The following is a 19,645-nucleotide window of genomic DNA, read 5'->3' as shown; positions in this document are numbered from 1 at the left end:
AGGGCTGCTGGGTATATGTGCATGTTTATGGGGAAATTGATCCATTTTATTTATAGATTGACATACATGATAACCAACTAGTCAAAATGCTACTGCAATATTGCAGCAGACTGATTAATGTTTGAAATTTTATTAAGTGAATTAACTGGCTACTGAACAAGGATTTTTTTTCCCAGAAAATAATTTCTATGTATTTCACTTTCAGGAAAGTAAGACTTTACAGAAAATGCATATAATTTTGATTAGAGTGTCAGCACACTGGTTTGATAAACATTTTTCTTCATGAAACAGTACATTTTCAATGAGAAAAGGCATTGGGATTTTTCACAAAGAATTACAGAGGCTAAGAAACCAATATCTGAAGTACAGAAATAATTCTGTGCAGGAATTCCTTTACTGTTTCTTTAAGTTCCTCTCATAGTGATCAATATCTCTTAAAAATATAAGAAGAAAAAAACCCTCAGCAATATAACTGAAGTGTTTTAAAGAGCCAATAATCATTTCTTAGTAAAGCAAATAAAAAAGAAACCAAGATGATGGCCAAGAAACATAAACATATAAAGAGTTTAAAAGGCCTGTTCTTCAAAGAGTGATTAGTAACATGTAGATTCACAATCAAAATTTTCACTGAAATAAAACTGAAATAACACTATTTTGCACTGTGAGACAAAGAGGTGAAGTACATATTACAAAAATATACCTGTAACTAAATGAGAAAATAAACAAATATTTACAATTAAAATTCATTATGAGACCTATGATTACGTATGTAGCTCTCCAAGCTGTTCAGTTATTCCCCTTAGGCACTGAGCTTTCATTATCTTTGGCTGTCTTTGCAGGAAATCCCAGTATCCAGGCTCCTCACAGGCAATGCGCAGCACCTGGAGGTTTCAAATTTTAAATCCGTGATCCAGAAAAACATTCAAATTCATCCCCATTCAGTAAAACACTTCAGTACAGCTTTAACTTTTGGCAAGTGATTAAGACCTGTGGAATGTTGAGTGTTTAAAACATTTGTAGTGCTTTACTGAAAAGGAGAGAATTGATAAGTGAGAGGCTAAAAGAATATTTCAGAGTAATACCATGCTAAGTAAGACAAGGATAAGAGTTAAACTTGTTAAAGATCTCCTACAAATAGTGAGTGTGAAATGTCAGAAGTCTACTGAATACAGAATTTTGTTTTAAACTTTATAGAAAAGACATGGTATCAGAAGGAGAGTTACAAATTGTTTGCAGTTTTCTCCAATTAAGTTCTTTTATAAAGTCCTGTATCAAACATGATGCATTTTGAAACTCATATAAGAATTCAATTCAACACCTTTAAAATTAAGTATCAAATCATGGGAATGAAAACAACCTGTGTCCCCTGGGGTTCAGGAGTCGGTCATGTAAGTAAAGACTTTATTCCTGACTGCTGTATTGTGGCTATAGGAAAGTATCAGTTACCAATTCTAATTACACTAATGGGAAATTAGCATCTCTCTCATCTCCAGTAACTTAGAGCAGGTATGTTCTGCTGTGTCCACTTATTTGTTCTAAAATTTTATACACTATCTAATGTCTCCTTAGAACAAAGGGAACTGGCAATGAGTAAATGAAGGCAGTCTTAGAGATTTCAAAGTAGTGTCCCTACCATAGTCATACCATTATGCTACTGGTTCTGTTCCAGAAGAACTATGAAACAATCTGATATACACCCCATCAGAACCCTTTATCTGCATCTGCTTCTCATTTCTCTCTAAACAATTGTGCTGAACAAGAGCTCACGTGGTTTGGGTGTTAAAAATCCTCAGGTGTTTTGCCTGCTAAACTGAGAAATACTGCACTGTCAATGCTTGAGATGTGAAAAATGTACATTTTATTTACTGTTTATGTCTTAATGTCCTCAGTACTATGTAAAATGAGCAAAAGTATATAAATGTCACTCAGCAACAATCTGGCAAGTACACATAGGAAAGTGGAAACAGAGGGTTTGTGACTGATAGATTCTCCCATAAAGTCTGTTATTTAACACTACCTTTACTGCTTTCTTGGACAATTTCCAATTTATTTGCATGCTTTGCAAGTGTGAAAATACTCTCTACATATTTAAAAATAAATAGATAAGACATTATAATACTGGCTATAAACTACTTGAATAAGTGAACATTCCTTACAGGCTAAATATTTAACACAAGAGAACTATCAACACTGAGAAACTGCTTTGCAGCAAACAAGTAATGGAGCAATTCAAGATGCACTACTTTGTAAAAGTGCAATAAAGCCATTTTCTTCTACTAAGTTTTCTCATGTATTTTGTATCAAAAGAAATCCTTGGAATATATTAAGTAATTCAAAATATATTACTGTATTATAATCTTAAACAAGTTTGAGGGGTTTTTTATCAAGAAAAACAGAAATTTGTAATGAGTATTCCTTTACCTTTTCTACTCTTAGAGTGCAAATCATTCTTTTACACTGAAATTAAACTACACTTTAGCAGATTATAACCCATGTGTTTAGATGAAGTATCAATAAAGAAGTGATAGGTGATTAGCATATATTCCACTGCTACTTTTCTTCCAGTGTTTGCTAAAATGGCATAATCTACTCTGTGCTTAATAAGCTTTAGGAGATGAAAGACAAATAATTTAGTAATTTGTATTTTATATAGACTATTCTCAAACTGAAATTGTGATGTACTCTCTAGGACAGCATTAATGAAATGTGTCACACAGAAACTACTGTGTCAAACGTTCTATAAGTCTGTATGGCTTGTATAGCCACATATACAAAGGCACTGGTGGATATTACAATCACACTGTTTCGGTGACCTGAAAGACTGGACGGGGTGGCCTACACAATTAGTTTTATGCTACTACACCTTAAGTATTTCTGAGCAGAATGCAAATACTGGCAACACTTGTAAAACCTCAGTTTTAGTAAACTCGCAAACATTTCAAAGTATAACAAAATGTCATCGTGTACCATATTTGCATGTTAATAAGTGGAAAAGAAAGCATTTTTGTGAATCTAGTCAGAATTCCCCTGTTCCAGACTTAGATGTGTAGTTACATGAATCAGCATTCATTTGCCTCTGGCTTCCTGTTGTAATGTGCATTGCAGTTGAGGAAGCGTTCAGGATGTCATTTTATACATACTATCACCCAAAAAGTACTCCCCCAAAAAACAGGGACCTCTGTTCAGGGTACATAAGAGCCTTATAAACTGAAGCCTTCACTTGGGAGCTTGATTCCCCTCTGTGCTATCCCCATCTTATTTCCAGGACTGTAAAGACTGTCCCTACCATCGCCAGTTTTGGGCTGTCAGAGCTTCACTGAACCGAGCCCGGGCAACACAGCCGAGACCAGAGACACCCCTGCAGGCACATCTCGCTCCGAGAGGTCTCACCACTACAAACAGAGCTATGCAGCCGCTGGGCGAGCAAATTAGGGCCTCTCAGCGTGAATGAAATTTCACGAGATAGGCAAGAGGGGCATAAAAAAAAAAAAAAAAAAAAAAAAAAAAAAAAAAAAGCAATGAGAACATAACATACTTAGGTGCGATTCTAAACTAACGCTTATGTGTATTCAGAGCAACTGCTGCAATGAGTGCAAATCTCTGTGGTGTAAATTAGAGCGCAGATAGGCTGTGTAGATTATTTAAGCCTTTTGGTCCTAATGAAAGACCCGGTAATTACAGCCATTAACGCTTCAGCGCTGCGGCTGCAAATCCACTCTCACCCACAGCTTTAGGAAGCGTCAGGCGGGCAGCACCCCCCTTTCCCCGAAACAACTGGCTGCCGAGGCGAAACTTTCCTCCTCAGCCGGAGCCGACACGTCCCTAGGGCCGGGACAGCATCCCGGTGGGGGAGCGCCGGGACGGGCTGATGGAGGCGGGCAACGGGAGGGGGATGGTGGCTCCGCCTGCTGCGGGGTCCTGATCTCCCCTCGACCCCCCAAAACCGCCGGGTTTGGCCTCCGGGCTCGCGGCTGATAAAGGCATCTCAGGCTGCCTGACACTTCGCTGTCGGGACTGGCGACAGAGCCCGGCCCCCGCGGCCCCTGCCCCTGCCCGGACGGGCTGGCTGGCTGCCGGATGTGATGAGCGGAGGCAATGATAAAAATTATAGTAATAGCAATAAAGATGTCTGACTGTCCTTCCTTCGTGCTGTGTGTTGGTCTGGGCACCTGACTGCCTGCCTGGAGGGAGGGGGGCGGGGGCACCAGACTGAACGGGTCACTGAAGCTGGACGGGGTTGTGTGTCTGTGCCAGGGCGGGAGGCGGGGAACGCGCATCCCGGCTCCTCACCCGCTCTGTGTGCCTGTGCCAGGGCGGGAGGCGAGGGGAACGCGCATCCCGGCTCCTCGCCCGCTCTGTGTGCGTGTGCCAGGGCAGGAGGCGAGGGGAACGCGCATCCCGGCTCCTCGCCCGCTCTGTGTGCGTGTGCCAGGGCAGGAGGCAGGGAACTCGCATCCCGGCTCCTCGCCCGCTCTGTGTGTGTGTGCCAGGGCAGGAGGCGAGGGGAACGCGCATCCCGGCTCCTCGCCCGCTCTGTGTGCCTGTGTCTGCGCGCTGGGGCCCGCGGGGTGCAGCGCTCTTACCTGCTTGCTGTACTTGCTGCTGGCCTGGCAGCTGTACTCGGAGCAATGGTCCGAGCCGATGGAGATGTTGTCGCCAGCGCCCACGAAGGTGTTTGCTGGGGGCAGGTCCTGCACGGCCTGGTGCTTTTTGCCAGCAGTGGGGGACTGCGGGTGCAGCTGGACCGTGGGCAGCGGTGAGCTCGACTTGTAGTGCCTGGCCAGGTCAGGGCTGCCTGGGCCACCATTGACCGAGCGATATCGGCCCATGCCAGGGCTGTCCGAGAGCTTCTCGTTCACGCTGTCGTAGCGCTGCCCATTGGGCTTGGAAGCCTCGACAGTAACAATGCTGCTGTAGAGGGGCTGCTTGCCCTTCTTGCCTTTCTTGTCCTTCTTGGGCTTCTTGGCCTTGTCATGCTGCTGGGGGGTGAAGAAATCCTCATGGTCCTTCTTGCCGGCCTCGTAGCCATGCTTGCCCTTGGATCGGCAGTAGCGGGCCATGACCACCACGAGGATTAGAAGGATGACGGTCATGATGCCAGCCACCACGCCAATGACTATGCTAAGCCTCTGCTTGCTCAGCTCGTAGCTGGGATCGCCAGCAATGTCCTGGGCCAGTGGGGTGTGAAGGCTGCGAGCCACCTGGCTCTCCACCACGGTGGCGTTGGACAGGCTCTCGTTGACAAAGACATGGAGCAGGGCAGTGGTGGACTGGGGGGGCTGCCCACTGTCATTCACCTGCACAACCAGGCGGTGCAGGCCATAGTGCTTGGGGGCCAACTTGCCCACCAGTGACACCACACCACTGGCCGGGTCTATTTCAAAGAGTTTGAAGGGGTTGCCCCCAACAATGCTGTAGTTGAGGTCAGCGTTGAGACCTGTGTCAGCATCAGTGGCGACCACTGTGGCCACCACGGTGCGCATGTTGCTGGAGGGTGGCAGCACCGTGTAGGAGCTGTTGCTGGGGAAGGTGACAGTGGGTGCATTGTCGTTCTCATCCATCACAAAGAGAGACACGGTGGCTGTGGCAGACCGTGGTGGCTCTCCCCCGTCCACTGCCTTCACCTTAAAGGTGTAGCTGGTCTGCTGCTCGCGGTCAAAAGAGACAGTGGAGAAAATGGTCCCAGTGTCATTCTCGATGGAGAAGATTCCAGCTGCCTGTTCGTGGTCTCCAGGCTGAATGGAGAGGCTGAGCTCAGCATTGCGGCCCTTGTCAAAGTCCATCACAGTCACCATGCCCACGGGGCTGTTGGGCTGCAGGTTTTCTTTCACATAGAAGGTGAACACATCCTGCATGAAGCGTGGCTCGTTGTCATTGCGGTCCGACACCCGCACCACCACTGTGGTGGAGCCCTGCAGCGATGGCACCCCCTTGTCCCGGGCTGTCACCTGAAATTCATAGGTGTCCCGTTGCTCACGGTCCAGCACTGCCTGCACCGACACATCCCCAGAGTCAGGGTCAATGCTGAAGATGCTGCCCGGTGCCTCTGAGGAGAGGGGTGAGGCCTCCAAGGAATAGGTGATCTCGGCATTCTTGCCACTGTCCGCATCTGTGGCAACCACTGTGGCCACCCTCTCACCAGGCAAGTTGTTCTCTGGGAAGGAGACCTCCAGCACAGCCTGGCTGAACATGGGAGGGTTGTCATTAGTGTCCCCCACCCGCACGAGCAAGGAGTTGTTGCTGGACAAGCTGGGGCTTCCTGAGTCCACAGCCACAATCACCACGTTGTAGTCACGGACAGCTTCATAATCCAGAGGGGCCGAGGTGTGGAGGAAATACTTGCGCTTATTCTGCGGCTCCCCTTCTCCCTCACTGGCCGGTTTGAGCTGGAAGGGCACATCGCCCACCACGGTGCAGGTCACCACACCATTTTCACCTTGGTCCCTGTCTGACACCTGCACCAAGGCAATGGGGGTGTCCACCAGCACGTCCTCGGCCACACTTGCCACCCCGTCCCGGAGCGGGATGCGCCCGATTTTCCGGATGTCGATGGTGGGCACGTTGTCATTTTCATCCCGGATGTTCAGCACGACAGTGGCCTTGTCTGTCTTGGGGGGCTGGCCCCGGTCTCGGGCCATGACAGTGAAGCGAAGCTGGTTCACCTCCTCCCGGTCGATGCGGTGCAAGACGCTGAGCCAGCCCGAGGTCTCGTCCAGCCGCAGCAGGCGCCGGACGGACTCGGTGGCCGCCCCGAAGACATACTCGATCTGCCCGTTCACCCCCACGTCCAGGTCGGTGGCTCGCAGCTGCAGGATGGGGGTCCCGGGGCTGCTGTTCTCCGCCAGGTCAGCCTCGTAGACGCTCTTCTCGAAGCGTGGGCTGTTGTCGTTCACGTCGGTGATGAGCACCCTCAGGATGGCCTGCGAGGACCGCGCCGGGTCGCCGCCGTCCCGCACGCGGAGGCTGAGCTCGTAGGAGTCGCGCTGCTCCCGGTCCAGCGCCCCCTTGACGATCAGCTGCGGCTGCTTCTCCCCGTCCAGGGTGTCGGCCACCTGCAGCTCGAAGACGCTGCTGCGGGCCGCCGCCTCCGCCTCCTGCCGCCGCTTGCTGCCGCCGGCGAAGGGGGCGCTCTCGGGGGCCGCCGCGGCCGAGCCGCCCCCGCCGCCGCCGCCGCCGCCGCGCCGGCCGCCGTCCCCGCCGGGCTCCTGCAGCAGCTCGTAGCGCTCGATGCCGTTGCGGCCGAAGTCCCTGTCGGTGGCGGTGGGGAGCAGGTAGAGCGTCCCCACGGGCCGGTTCTCCTCCACGGTGAGCGTGAGGACGGGGGAAGGGAAGGTGGGGGTGTTGTCGTTGATGTCCAGGATGATGACCCGGCCCTCGAAGAGGTCCACCCAGCTCTGCGAGGGGCCGATGACCGACACCTCGAAGTCCAAGAAGCACTCGTTCTCGTCGAAGATCATCTGGCACTGCGGCAGCTTTTCGCGGTCGATGCGCCGCTCTGTGGTGCTCAGCTCCCCGGTCATGTTATCGATCTTGAGATAGTCGGAGCCCGACTCCAGGCTGAATGTCACCTCTCCGGAGCCCGTCACGATGCCCAGGTCGGCAGCCACGTTGCCGATGCGGATGTCGGCGGGTCCCTCCTCGGCCAGCCGGTACTTCAGGAGCTGCTTAGCCGCTGCGAGGCTGACCCGGAGCGGCGGAGGCAGGAGGAGCAAGAAGCAGCAGCAGCAGCAATGCACAAAGCGAAGGAGGGTCCGCATCTTCCTCATCTTCCTCGTACCGAACCCCCCCGCCCTCCTCTCACTCCCACCTGCCCCCCAATAAACTCCCCTGATAAGCCAACAGTGCGGCTGAGAGTCCAGGTGATCAGTTATAAAATCCTTCTATTTCTGGAAACTTATTGTCTCATGACTGGTGCAATTGGTGGTCAAAACCCTGCTGCTGGCTCCTCTGCTGCTCTCCCTGCCTTCCAGTTCCGATATACTTACAGTTCACGGGACAGTGGATTTTGCTTTTTAAAGATTCATCTCAGTAGATAGGATGGGATTTTCCTCCTCCTCCCCCTTCTCCTCCTCCTCTCTGATTTTACTGTAATCACTTTGCAAGGTTTGCAATAAAAGCAGGAGCAGTACTGTACGATTCGAAGCCCCCCAGGTCGTCGTCTTCAACACTAGAGTTAACTACAATTCACACACTCTCTCTCTTTTCTCTCTCTCTCTCTTTCTCTCTCTCTCTCTCCCTCTCAGCCGTTTACGACCAAGGCAATAGCTTTATTCTTCCCCCTCTCTGCACACACAGGGGAAAAAAAAATTGTGATTTGCTTTATTCAAAGGGCTTGGGTCCGGGAAAACTCCAAATCCTCTTAGCAATGGGCAGTTCTTAAAAAAAAAAAAAAAAAAAAAAAAAAAAGTAAAAAAAAAATCCCAATAATGTCGGTCGCTGCACAGCTGATAGGAGAACCCCGAGTATTACAGTGCAGTCCACAGAATATCCCCTTTGGTTGGCAGAAAAGCACCCAAATCCATCTTCAGAGATCGCTTAAAATGTTCAGCTCTTTCTCCGGAGCGGATTTTTTTTTTAACAACTCTGCGCAAGGTCATTAGTCACAAAGCAACGATACAGAAACTGCAGAAGCCGTTTGCCCAGAATTTGCAAGGCTGGAGATAAGAACATAGACACACAACAGTCCCAAGTTTGTTTTTGCATCCGCAGTTTGTGTGTGTGCCTTACCTGCATTTGCACTGCATGTGTTAAAGCAATCTGGATCTGCAGCACTGAGAGCGATTCACAAATGAGATTGCAGTCTCTCTCTCTCTCTCTCTCTCTCTCTCTCTCTCTCTCCCTCTCTCCTCTTCCTTCCCGTCCCAATGCAGGTAACCAGATCTGAACTTGATCCTTTCAGTTCAAAGGTTAGCAACAAAACTATGTGTCCAAAGGCGATTATTGGTCTCTCGTAATTATACCCGGAGCGGAACAAGATGTAACTGGATCCCCCATGTGAATTAACACAGATTCTGAATTACATCCATATAAAGCGGAATGGCAAAGGGGAGGGGAAAAGAGCCGCGACGCGATTAAAAAAAAAAAAAAAAAACAGAGTTCTATTTGCAAATAAAATTGTATCAGTCAGTTGTTTCCTGTGATCTGCACCGCCACAGTGGGTGAAATCTGCAATTGTGTATTCCCTCCTGTGTCTTTCAGAGAAGTGTGGATCAGACGCTTTCACGGCAGAGCGGCTTGTGCTTTAAAATGTTGAATGGCAATTGAGAAGCTTCCCACTCGTAAGGAAAAAAAAAAAAAGAAAAAAAAAAAGAAAAAAAAGAAGAAGAAGAAGAAGAAGAAGAAGCGGTAAACCGGCAAGTTTGCCCAAAGTGGAGGGAGCTGCTGAAGCCTCTCTCGGTAGCTCTTCCCTGACGCTGCAGCAGCAGAGCCGCCTGCGCTACATACACACAGAAAGAGAGGGAGAGAGAGAAAGAGGGAGAGCAGAGAGAGAGAGAGAGAGAGCGAGAGAGAGAGGGAGGGCGGGAGGGAGGGAGGGAGGGAGGGAGGAGGAGGGAGGACGAGTCAAGCGCTGCACTCCAGAAAGCTCAGTCTTACCCTCTGTCTCTGCTGCTAGTGCTGCAAGTGGGATAGCTGCTCATCACAAAACACCAGTTCTGTCCTCAAAACCGATCCTCATTCCACGCCCGAGTGTTGCTTCTGTGGCTTTCTCAAACCCGTGATCTGTAGTGATTTTCTCCTACCCTTTCCCTCCCCACGTCCGCTGTAGACTGTGAATCGAGCAACGATTTTTTAAAGCAAATGTTTGTTCGCCTTTCTTTTCTTCTATTCTGCATTTTGCGGAATCAAGCTGGTAAGGAAACTCGTTTCGCAGATTCCCACCTTCCCCTGTCGTGTCGGTGCTTTTGTGAAATAGCTGCAGTCACTGTAACTGCATAAAACTCCAGGGAGGAAGGGGGACTGCCTTAGATCTCAGACTTTCGTCCTGTTTCCCAGTGCTGTTTCAGCCTCCCGGTCTTTGTGATTGTGTTCTTCCTATCACCATGTTTTGAATGTGTATTTTCAGCATGTTTGTGGGTATCCTGGGAGAAAAAAAAAAAAACAACAAAACACCACCAACAAAAAAACCCCTCGGAGAATATGATCAGGAAGGGAGCGAGAGGGTTAGCAGAAGAAACACATGTAAGAAGTAACAGATTTATTTCCGAACACAGACTTGCTGCTTCGATGATTGCTAAAATGTAGCGTCACCTACCTGGGTAAGTGGGAAATAAACTTTAATGGTAAAGCTCTCCGGCTCAACTTTGCTTATTCTGACGTCTCTAGTTCGCGTCTCCTTTTGACTTTGAGCCATTTAATCGCGTATGGCTTTTGTGTGCTCCCGCCCTACCCTTGGTGATGCCTGGCTCCTTACCTGTCCTCTCTGCTCGGAGCCCGGAGGGAAAAGGGGGAGACTCCGGGGGCAGCCGAGCTCGGGGCAGCCAGAGGGGAGAGAATGAGCGTGTGCGGGTGTGTGCGGGTACACGCGTGTGTGCGGGTATGTGTGTGTGCGGGTACACGCGTGTGTGCGGGTACATGTGTGTGTGCGGGTGTGTGTGTGCGGGTGTGTGTGTGTGTGGGTACACGCGTGTGTGCGGGTACATGTGTGTGTGCGGGTACATGCATGTGTGCGGGTACATGTTAGTGTGCGGGTACATGTGTGTGCGCCTGTGTGCGTGCGCGCAGCCAGGGGAAGGCAGGAATCCAGCTGCTCCCTCTCCCTCTGTGAACACATGTGGGAAAGCAAGTTCTGTACGTGCGCGTTCTGTGTGTGTTTGTGTGTGCAATCCTCGGTATACATGGCTCTTTTGAATAAAAACGCATGCAGACCAATGTAGCGAAATGTCTCTTTCATCGCGATGATATATTTAAGCGAAAAGCGGCCGGATACGTTGAGGTGGCTCAAAGCAGCGGTCACAGCGTGTCTTTGTCATTTGCGGCGGTGAGTGATTGTAGGAGGGAGGGAAGGTTGCCACCTCTTTCCTTGAGGAGTCCAGAGGCACGGAGGGGCAGAGCCGAGCCGCATGGAGTCGGCGCTCGGGAGGGAGGGACTGCTCCCTTCTCCGGAGGGCTGCAGGGCTGCTCCTCCGGAGCCTCCTCCGGCCCTGGCACCGGCCCCGGCCGCTCTGCCTCGCCAGAGCACGAACACCCTCCCCCGCCGGTGCTGGAGACACTCGGCTTTCTATCTGCAGCATCAGCGAGAAAGCCCAGCTCGGCGCAGGCTCAGTGCTCACCGCCGCAGTCCCGGACGGAGGAGGGGGGCTCGGGAGCGCAGCATCTTCGCAGCGGGTTAAGTAGGATTAGTACCAAATCCCTATTATATTTGCCAAGCAACTTGAATTTGTCAAAATTCCCCCTCGCTGTTCTGGAGCTCCGCGAGGAGGAAATTTTGCTCACAGTGTAAGATCCAGACATGCCAGTACGTAGGAATACCAGCATACTGCATTACACTGGCTCCCTGCGCTGGAAATACAACTGCGAACCGCAGGTCCCGCTGTTCCCGTCCCTTTGTGTTTTTAAACGCAGCCAGGAAACTTAATGTATTCGCCAGGGAAGGGGCGGGATGAGAGCGTTTTTAACCTCCCCGCCATAAACTTTAATCGGATTCCAGGCTGTTGCACGGCATGGACGCTCGCCTTCTTGCCTGCGTCTCCTTCCCCGTTGTTTCTACTACGGTCTCCTTGCGAGTGCCTCTTTCAAGCGAATGAGTGATTTCTTTCTCTTGCCGTGTGCAATTGCTCCCCCTTCCTTTCCTACCCTCGCTGGCCTCTCTTACACACACTATGCCTTTCACACGCGGTCTGCGCCCCCCCAGTGCCCCCCTCCTTTCCTTCTCTTTTGCAGTGTCTTCACATGCAATCTCCCTCTGAATGTGCAATGTCTTTCCTGCTCGGGAGTGCTGCGTCCTTCACAGTGGATTGGTTCCTCTTTCGGAGCAGAGGTAACGGCCCCCCCTTTCCTATCATTCTCCCTTCCTCCCTCCCCTCCTCCCCTCCTCCCCTCCTCCCCCCGGGCAGGCGGCCGGCGTGGGAAATGGGCCCGACGTGCGCTGCATGGTGGATGGCCGCGCTGCTCCCGCTCCACGTGCCCGGCTGCCCGTGTGTCCCCCCCGCATCGCGCTCCTCCGAGACGGCAGAGAGCGGAACAACCCGCACCCTCCTCCCTCCGCGGCCCGCAGAGCGCCGGTGCCGCGCACCCTCGGCCCCCGGTGCCGGCGGAGCGAGCGCGGCCGTGCCGGGCGGGGGAGGCTCGTCCCTGCCGGGCAAATCTGTTGCGCAGTGTGAGTCCCTCCGTGCCGGCTGCCCCCCCGCTCCCATGCACACAGACGCCCACACGCGCTCAGACACGACACGGCATTTGTCCTCCTGATCTGGCGAGATCAAGTGGGAAGAGGGATCACAAATGTAATCGTCTGTAATAAATAAAATAGCCCGAGATGCTGGTGATACACAGAGGGGAAATAGGAGCTTGTGTCCTTAAAGGGAACATCTGATAAGGCCACCGAAGTGGCATCTTGCGTGTGGGAAGGAATCCGTCTTGCTGACAATCGCAGCCTGCTGTACGTGGGGAAATCCTAAAGCAGCCTGGGAGCTTCCCCGGCTCTGTGCATCCCCCAAGCTGCCGATGCTCTGCACCGGGGCTTTGTTGTCGTTGTTGTAGTTGTTGATTGGAAAGACAGGGGTCATCGTTAAAATATGCAGATGTAATTAATGGCTGGTTTTATCTTCATGTGCTGGCTGAGCCCAGCTTCTGCCGCCGGCAGCCGGACTCGCGTCCGCAGTTGGCGCTTCCAGCCCACGACAATTTGGTTTTCACAGTTTGGGAACGTCAGTGGCTCTCGCTGGAAAATTACTTCTGGGATCTGCAGTGGGAATCAGTCTCTGGTTAAAGAGAGACAGATTATTTACATACCCACACCACTCTGTACATTAAGAAATACACACCGCATATTACTATTTTCACTCACAAACTAAAAAGAAGCTTCAGGAGGGGAAAAAAAAATCATATTGCCTTGAAAGTAACGTATTCATAATAATACGTGGAAAAGATTAAATACAGTAAACACGACAGAAAATTCAAAAGCAGGGTAAAAACAAGGACGGAACCCCCACGTGAAGCAGTTAAAGCCATTTGACGGAAAGGCGAAACTAACTCAAGAACTCCACCAAGGGACAAGCAGCTGAAATGACACCACGGCAGCGCGGAGCCCGCGGTGACCTTTCATCTCTCCAGAGCGCCCTGCTGATGTGGTGCAATCCTGCTGTGACCTCTTCCCTCCCTTGCCCACCACGAGTGCCCTGCGGCCGCCTCGGAGCTGCCGGGCTGCTGGCAGGGGATGCGCTGGGAGGCCGGCTGAGTTACAGCGAGGGCTGACACTTGGCCGGGGTCCTTCACAGCTCTGCAAATATGCTCACTGCGTAGTAACATGTAATAGGCAGCAGCGATTAAATTATTCATTGCAGCAGCAGCCTTTCTGATGGATGTTAAAACGCAAGAGTTTAAATAAGAAAACCACAGATTTACTTTTAAGCAGATAAACCCCACATCTGTGCTTATTTAACTGAATGCTAGCTAAGCATGAAACCAGTTACTTTGTTTAAATCCTCTCTCTTTTACTCTCTTTGAGAATTTTGAGCTAGATTATGCGCCGTAAAAGTTACTGACAGAGCAGAATTAATCTGTGCTGGATAACAGTGGTTAAATCTCGCATGATTTTAATTGTTCATTCTTAAACTCAAACAGAAGTCTGTTCAAAGTGAAAGGTTCTTGCATAGGCATGATTCCATCAGCACTTCTGAGTTCTCACATTCATGAAGAATGATGAAAATTAATATTTAGCCAAAGAGATAGTGATTCTGCTTACTAAGATTTTTGCAGTGTGCATATATTCTTCAAAAATCACAATTATTAACATTGAGATTTCCTTCCTTCCTTCCTTCCTTCCTTCCTTCCTTCCTTCCTTCCTTCCTTCCTTCCTTCCTTCCTTCCTTCCTTCCTTCCTTCCTTCCTTCCTTCCTTCCTTCCTTCCTTCCTTCCTTCCTTCCTTCCTTCCTTCCTTCCTTCCTTCCTTCCTTCCTTCCTTCCTTCCTTCCTTCCTTCCTTCCTTCCTTCCTTCCTTCCTTCCTTCCTTCCTTCCTTCCTTCCTTCCTTCCTTCCTTCCTTCCTTCCTTCCTTCCTTCCTTCCTTCCTTCCTTCCTTCCTTCCTTCCTTCCTTCCTTCCTTCTTTTTCTTTCTAGAATTTGTCATGGAAGGCCATTTACAGACCGGGTTTTTTCCCCAGATGTTGACAAAAATATCTAACCACTCATAACCATGTAGAAATAACAGACAGAATATGCTTAAAATCAGAAAGAAAAGTTAGTGAAAGGTCTTTAAAAACTCATGTGAACTTTAATGAGGGGGAGGGGCATAATTTTGTTAAATTTCTTTCACATGCAAGTGCTAACTTCCCTGGATTTGCAGGGATATAAATGAGTGCTGCACCCAGCCTCACTATTTTATAGATTTATTTTTAAATTAAACTATTGTTCATGTTCTCTAAATGCAAAGAAAATGATAAGAAAATTAAGGTGAGCTTTCATGAATTCCTATAAAAATAGAGGAAAATGATGAGTCATTAGTACATATTCTACATAAAGAGATACAATGAGACATTTAGGAGAGATAATTAAACTGGACTTTATTTAAATGAAATGTATGAGAACCAGGTAGCACTGCCAAAGAAAGAAAAATATGTTCATTGTCACAGAAAATATTAAATGTGTACAATTGGTATGTATGTAGGGTTATTAGCAGAGAACAGTATAGTTACTCTGGGAAATAATTTAGGTATTTTTTAAATATATATAGTGTTTCCAAGGTGGCTCTCAGTAGTGAGCACACTGAAGGTCTCAAAGTGCTTTGTAAATTATCCCTAGGAGATAAAAGAAGTGCAATGACCTGTGCAGTCACCCAGGCAAACCACTTAAAAAAATTACTCTTTCCAGATTAGGTTCATTAGACCATAGTTGTGCATTTCTTTATGTTATTTTACTATATTCTGGGTTCACATCAAGATTTGTTTTAAATACGTGACAATAATTTCTGCTTTATTTGGTGGATTGCTGGAGAGTCAAGGAACTCGTTCTGAAGCCTTTCAAACAGGTTTGTGTTCCAGAAAACTACACATACAAAAAAAATCTTGTGTCAGGAAATTTGATGAATAGCAATAAAATATGCTAAACTGTGATAGATATATTGAAATACAGATGTTTTTAAGCATGTGCTCTCAGTTATTTCTGTCAGCTATCCTTTATATACCAAACTGAGTACACAGACTTTGTAAAATCATTTCACCTCAACATTCTCTTGAGGACTTCTTGACCTAATGTGATTTTTCAGTTCTATTTTGTAAGTTTTCACTGGTTTTTTTTAGGATGCTACAAATACTTTTTCTCTAAATTAAAGTTTTCTTCTATTTTTGAATGAAAATTATGAGAGCATAAAATCTTTTGTCTAATGTTCTTAGTGCATCCTGTGCAGTTTTAATTTATTTTTAATATAATTCAGGAGATCACAGAAGATCTGGCATGTCTTCATGACTGTACTGCCAGCTGCCTGTTGAGCAGAAGACAAAATACTTACGCAAGGTGGCAACTCTGAGAAGTTCTGAAGAAGAACCTTTGATATTATAATTCAATTACTATTATTGATAACTGAATATTGATAATATTGATAACGGAGCTGTGCAGCTCTATTCCTTTCTGTAAGTTGATGCCAATATATGTTATTGATTACACCTAAAATGAAATTTATAAATCTACACATATACTCACTTAGTTGGGAGGTTTAATGTTTCTGTCTGCTTTTTCAAAACTATTACAGCTCTCCGGCAGAAAAAAGAAGAGTAATAGTTGTACAGAACAACTAAGGTATAGAACACAGTTGTTCTATATTAGGGAAATAAATATGGTGGCAAGGAAAATAATTTAGAATGGGATCAAGCTGTTGATTGCCTGTTGGACAGGCTATTTGGCTTTGTTCTGAAATGTTTAAAACTACTTTACTAGGTATTTTATAATGTTAGGCTTGTAACTTCTTTTCATATGAAAAGTGCACCATTAGAATCCTTAGAGGTCATGTTGCTATAAGCCTTATTCAGCTCTACAGCGGAGAAGCAGACAAAGTTTTCCCTTAATTCACTGTTTGACCCTGTCAGAGACATAATTATTCATGACAAAAAGTAAGGGCTATTCACCTGCCACCCTCAACTGTTAATGCTGAGCAAGAGAAAGTACGAAGAAGTAGAGTTCTGTGTGCCTTTCCCTGAACTACACTAAAACATAAACTTGAATATCCATGTCTATATTGTACAGGTCTAGTGAACAGCTTTGGTATTTAGCCAAAATACCAGAAGCTGAAGAAGGCCTTGGTTCTATCACCCTAAACCAGGATCCTTTTAGATTAGAACCAATAGGAGTAACCAAATATATTTTGGCTGTTAAGCACTGCTACATACATGATCACCTTTTCTTCTAAAATGTTTTTCACTGCTATCTGAACTCTCCAAAATAGGAATGAAGGGGTTGTAGCCACCCTTCCTGTGAGGAAGATTACATAGCCTGACATGGAAGTCATCTGCTCTCCTGCTGTCTCACTTGCACTTTCTGCCATGCAGACACAGCCATGCTTTGACATCTGCTTTAGGTGTTTTGCAAAGTTTCTTGGTGATCCTCCTTTGCATAATTACATTTTTAGTGTCCTTTATAAGAGTAATAAGTACTGTACAGAGTGGGTTTTTATGATCTACAATATATCTAGAGGAAGAGAGGTACTGATAAGTTTCTGTGTTTTCCATCTTCTGATAGAAACCTGACATATTTTCTAGTTCATTCATTCTGTGAGATGATTAAAAAGTTGCTCTTCAACAAACTAAACCTCATTCAGGGCTCAGCAGGAAATAACTGCAATCTAAGCACATTAAAGAACAGACAGGGCAAGCCAAAGTATACCTCTTTCTCTCCCTCTTAAGATCATGGGGAAAAGAGAAAAGCAGTCTAATACTGTGATAAAACTGCAGCCTGCAGCAGCTGGCTGTGGGTAAGGATATAGAACCTAATCCAAAGCACACAGAAGTCAATGGAAGCACTTTGACTAAATAAGCTTTGCATTAGGCACCTAGTGAGTGAATGATGTTTAAAGTATTCAAGCAGATCTTAAGCAGATGAGTGAAGAAGAAAATTATGTGCATTTGAATCAAAATAAATGACATTAAAACAGTGACCCCAGAGATCATCTTTATGATTCAGAATAAGTTGTCATTCTTGGGCACTGAGTCCTGTCCTCCATTAGTGCAAGAACTCATGTTGCATGAAAAAGCATATTTTTAAAATATGTGTTTGTATATATATCTGTAAAAATCTTATGTTGATACTAATCTTAAAGTTCAGTACATTATAAACATCTGCAGGCTCTTTTTACCCATTCATGTGTTTACAGAGTGAACTTCTCTCATCTTAGGGTTGTTTTTTTTCCTGCTAAATAATACAAGATTTTTAAATTTCCTTTCATGATCTAAGTTCTGCTTTCCTGACATTGTGCAGACGAACTTCCCCTTCACCTCCCTCCACTCCATTTTTAATGATGTTTTCAGTGAATCCTTTTTTAATATGGAGGACACAAATGGCTTATGATTTTCATCATAAAGGTTTACTCTACCTCACGTGGCAATATTAAACATCTCTTTATTTAACCCAGAAATATTATGTTTAATACTCTGTATTAGCATTTTTCATAGCTGCATCGTGTTTTGATGACTAGTAGTCCTTCTTTAGTAGACTGGCTGCCCCTTTCTTTTCTCTGTCGTTTTCAGCTGACAAACTCACAGTTTAAAGCTGAAAACCTAGTTACATTGCTCTTTGTACTATTAAATGTAATCACATTTCTATTTTAGAAGTCATCAAGTCATCTGATTCTTCTTGTTTGTCTTTATCATTTTGATGGTTTTCAGACTTGCTTTACCTGCAAATTTCAGCCGCATGCTCTGAGGTTTTATGATCTCGTTTTTCACTTAAATATCAGAAACCTCTATGGCAAGACACTCCATAAAGAACCCCTTGAAAGCTTCCATCTAATCATGCAAACACCTAACAAAACCTGTCATCCTCTCCTGATCAGTCAATTCTTTATCTTCTCTGTCTTAAGTAATTATTTTCATATCAGATTGTGCCAAAAGCTGTCTTGAAGTCCAGATATGTGAGATTTCAAATCAGTCAAAAACTGATTTGAAGTCCTGATATGTGATGCCTTGAATAGAAGATAAATTATTAAATATATTGATATATGGTAGTACCTTCTCTCAAATATGTTTGGATGCTGTTTGCTTTTTACTTCTGTTCTCTACACTTCTGTTCTTCTTTTATCAAGAATAGTGTGGCCAGCAGACCAGGGAAGTGATTGTCCCCCCGTGGGTGTCACCAGTGAGGCCAGACCTCAGGTACTGCATCCAGTTCTGGGATCTTCAGTACAAGAAAGAGCTTGAGGGGCTGGAGCAGTTCTGGAGAGGGGCAATGGAGCTGGGGAAGGGGCTGGAGGGTAAGTCCTATGGGGAGTGGCTGAGAGAGAGCAGAAAGGGAGACCTGGGGGGACCTTGTTTCTCTCTACAACTGCCTGGAGGAAGGTTTCAGCTGGGTGGGGCTCAGCCTCTTCTCCCCGGCAGCCAGCAGCAGGACAAGAGGACACACACTCGAGCTGTGCCAGAAGGGAGGCTGGACATCAGAAAGGGTTGTTAAACACTGGAATGGACTGCCCAGGAACCTGGTGGAGCCACCCTACATGGAGGTGTTCAAGAAATAGCTGGGTGTGACATTTAGAGCCATTCTCTAGCTGAAAAGGAGATGATCAGTCAAAGGCTGGACTTGATGATCTCAGAGGTCTTTTCCAACCTAAATGATTCTGTGATTATGTTCAATTACTTATTCTTAGCTTCAAAAATGATTTTGAAACTTTGCATTCTAAACCCATAAAAAAAAGCCTTATTGAAACATTATTTCCTCTCTTCTCTTTCCCTGTTGAAACTAATACCTTCACTAAAAATTATTGTTCTAGTCTCTTCAGATATATGCATTAACATCTTCAGAATTCTGCAGTGAAGGTTATCTGGACTACTGGCTTATGCTATTTTGTAGTCTTTGAATTAATTTTATTTCAGATGTGGAAATTTTTGTTCTATGACTTTCCTTGCATTGATCACTTTGCTCATTTCAACATCACAATCCTTATTGGGACCTGAAACCATGTACACAACTTATTTGGGTATCTCTAAGTAAATAATTATAATTTTACTTATCTTTGTGTTTTTTGCACATTCTGCGGAAGTGGAGCCATGCTTTCTTAGCAATTTTTGAATAAGATCTAAAGGTTTATATTTGACACTTTATTAAAGAGTACAAGGTGTAACACTCTGAACATATTTGCCTATTTTGCCACTGCATGGGGTTTCTTCTGTCTTGTTTATGTATTACCTATATATAATCTACATTATATTCTGAAAATTCATAATTTTGAATGTATGAATGCTTTATGTTAGAAGATTGGCAATGAAAGTGAAGATAAGTAGATAATTCCAGAG

The 19,645-nt window shown here is 46.4% G+C and overlaps 2 protein-coding genes across 6 annotated transcripts in view; one reads left to right on the top strand and one right to left on the bottom strand.

Annotated features, from left to right (window-relative positions):
- The window catches only part of PCDH7 (protocadherin 7), a 265,754-nt gene extending 256,312 nt beyond the window's left edge, over positions 1 to 9,442 (bottom strand). For all 5 annotated transcript variants that reach the window (XM_058025359.1, XM_058025360.1, XM_058025361.1 and 2 more), the window contains exon 1: positions 4,584 to 9,442. In XM_058025359.1, the coding sequence (XP_057881342.1) occupies positions 4,584 to 7,766 (3,183 nt within the window). In that variant the 5' untranslated portion in view covers positions 7,767 to 9,442. The remainder of the gene's footprint in view (positions 1 to 4,583) is intronic.
- A 2,007-nt stretch (positions 9,443 to 11,449) lies between these two features.
- On the top strand, positions 11,450 to 19,422 carry LOC131084083 (uncharacterized). The gene is made up of 4 exons (XM_058025195.1): positions 11,450 to 11,524; positions 11,648 to 11,977; positions 18,447 to 18,609; positions 18,734 to 19,422. Exons 1-4 carry the CDS (start codon positions 11,450 to 11,452, stop codon positions 18,868 to 18,870), a joined length of 705 nt encoding a protein of 234 aa, XP_057881178.1. The 3' UTR covers positions 18,871 to 19,422.
- The last annotated feature ends 223 nt before the right edge of the window (positions 19,423 to 19,645 follow it).

Source organism: Melospiza georgiana, chromosome 5, assembly GCF_028018845.1.
Source record: "Melospiza georgiana isolate bMelGeo1 chromosome 5, bMelGeo1.pri, whole genome shotgun sequence".
NCBI classification, from domain to species: domain Eukaryota; kingdom Metazoa; phylum Chordata; class Aves; order Passeriformes; family Passerellidae; genus Melospiza; species Melospiza georgiana.
This window is presented reverse-complemented; position numbering and strand designations above follow the sequence as displayed.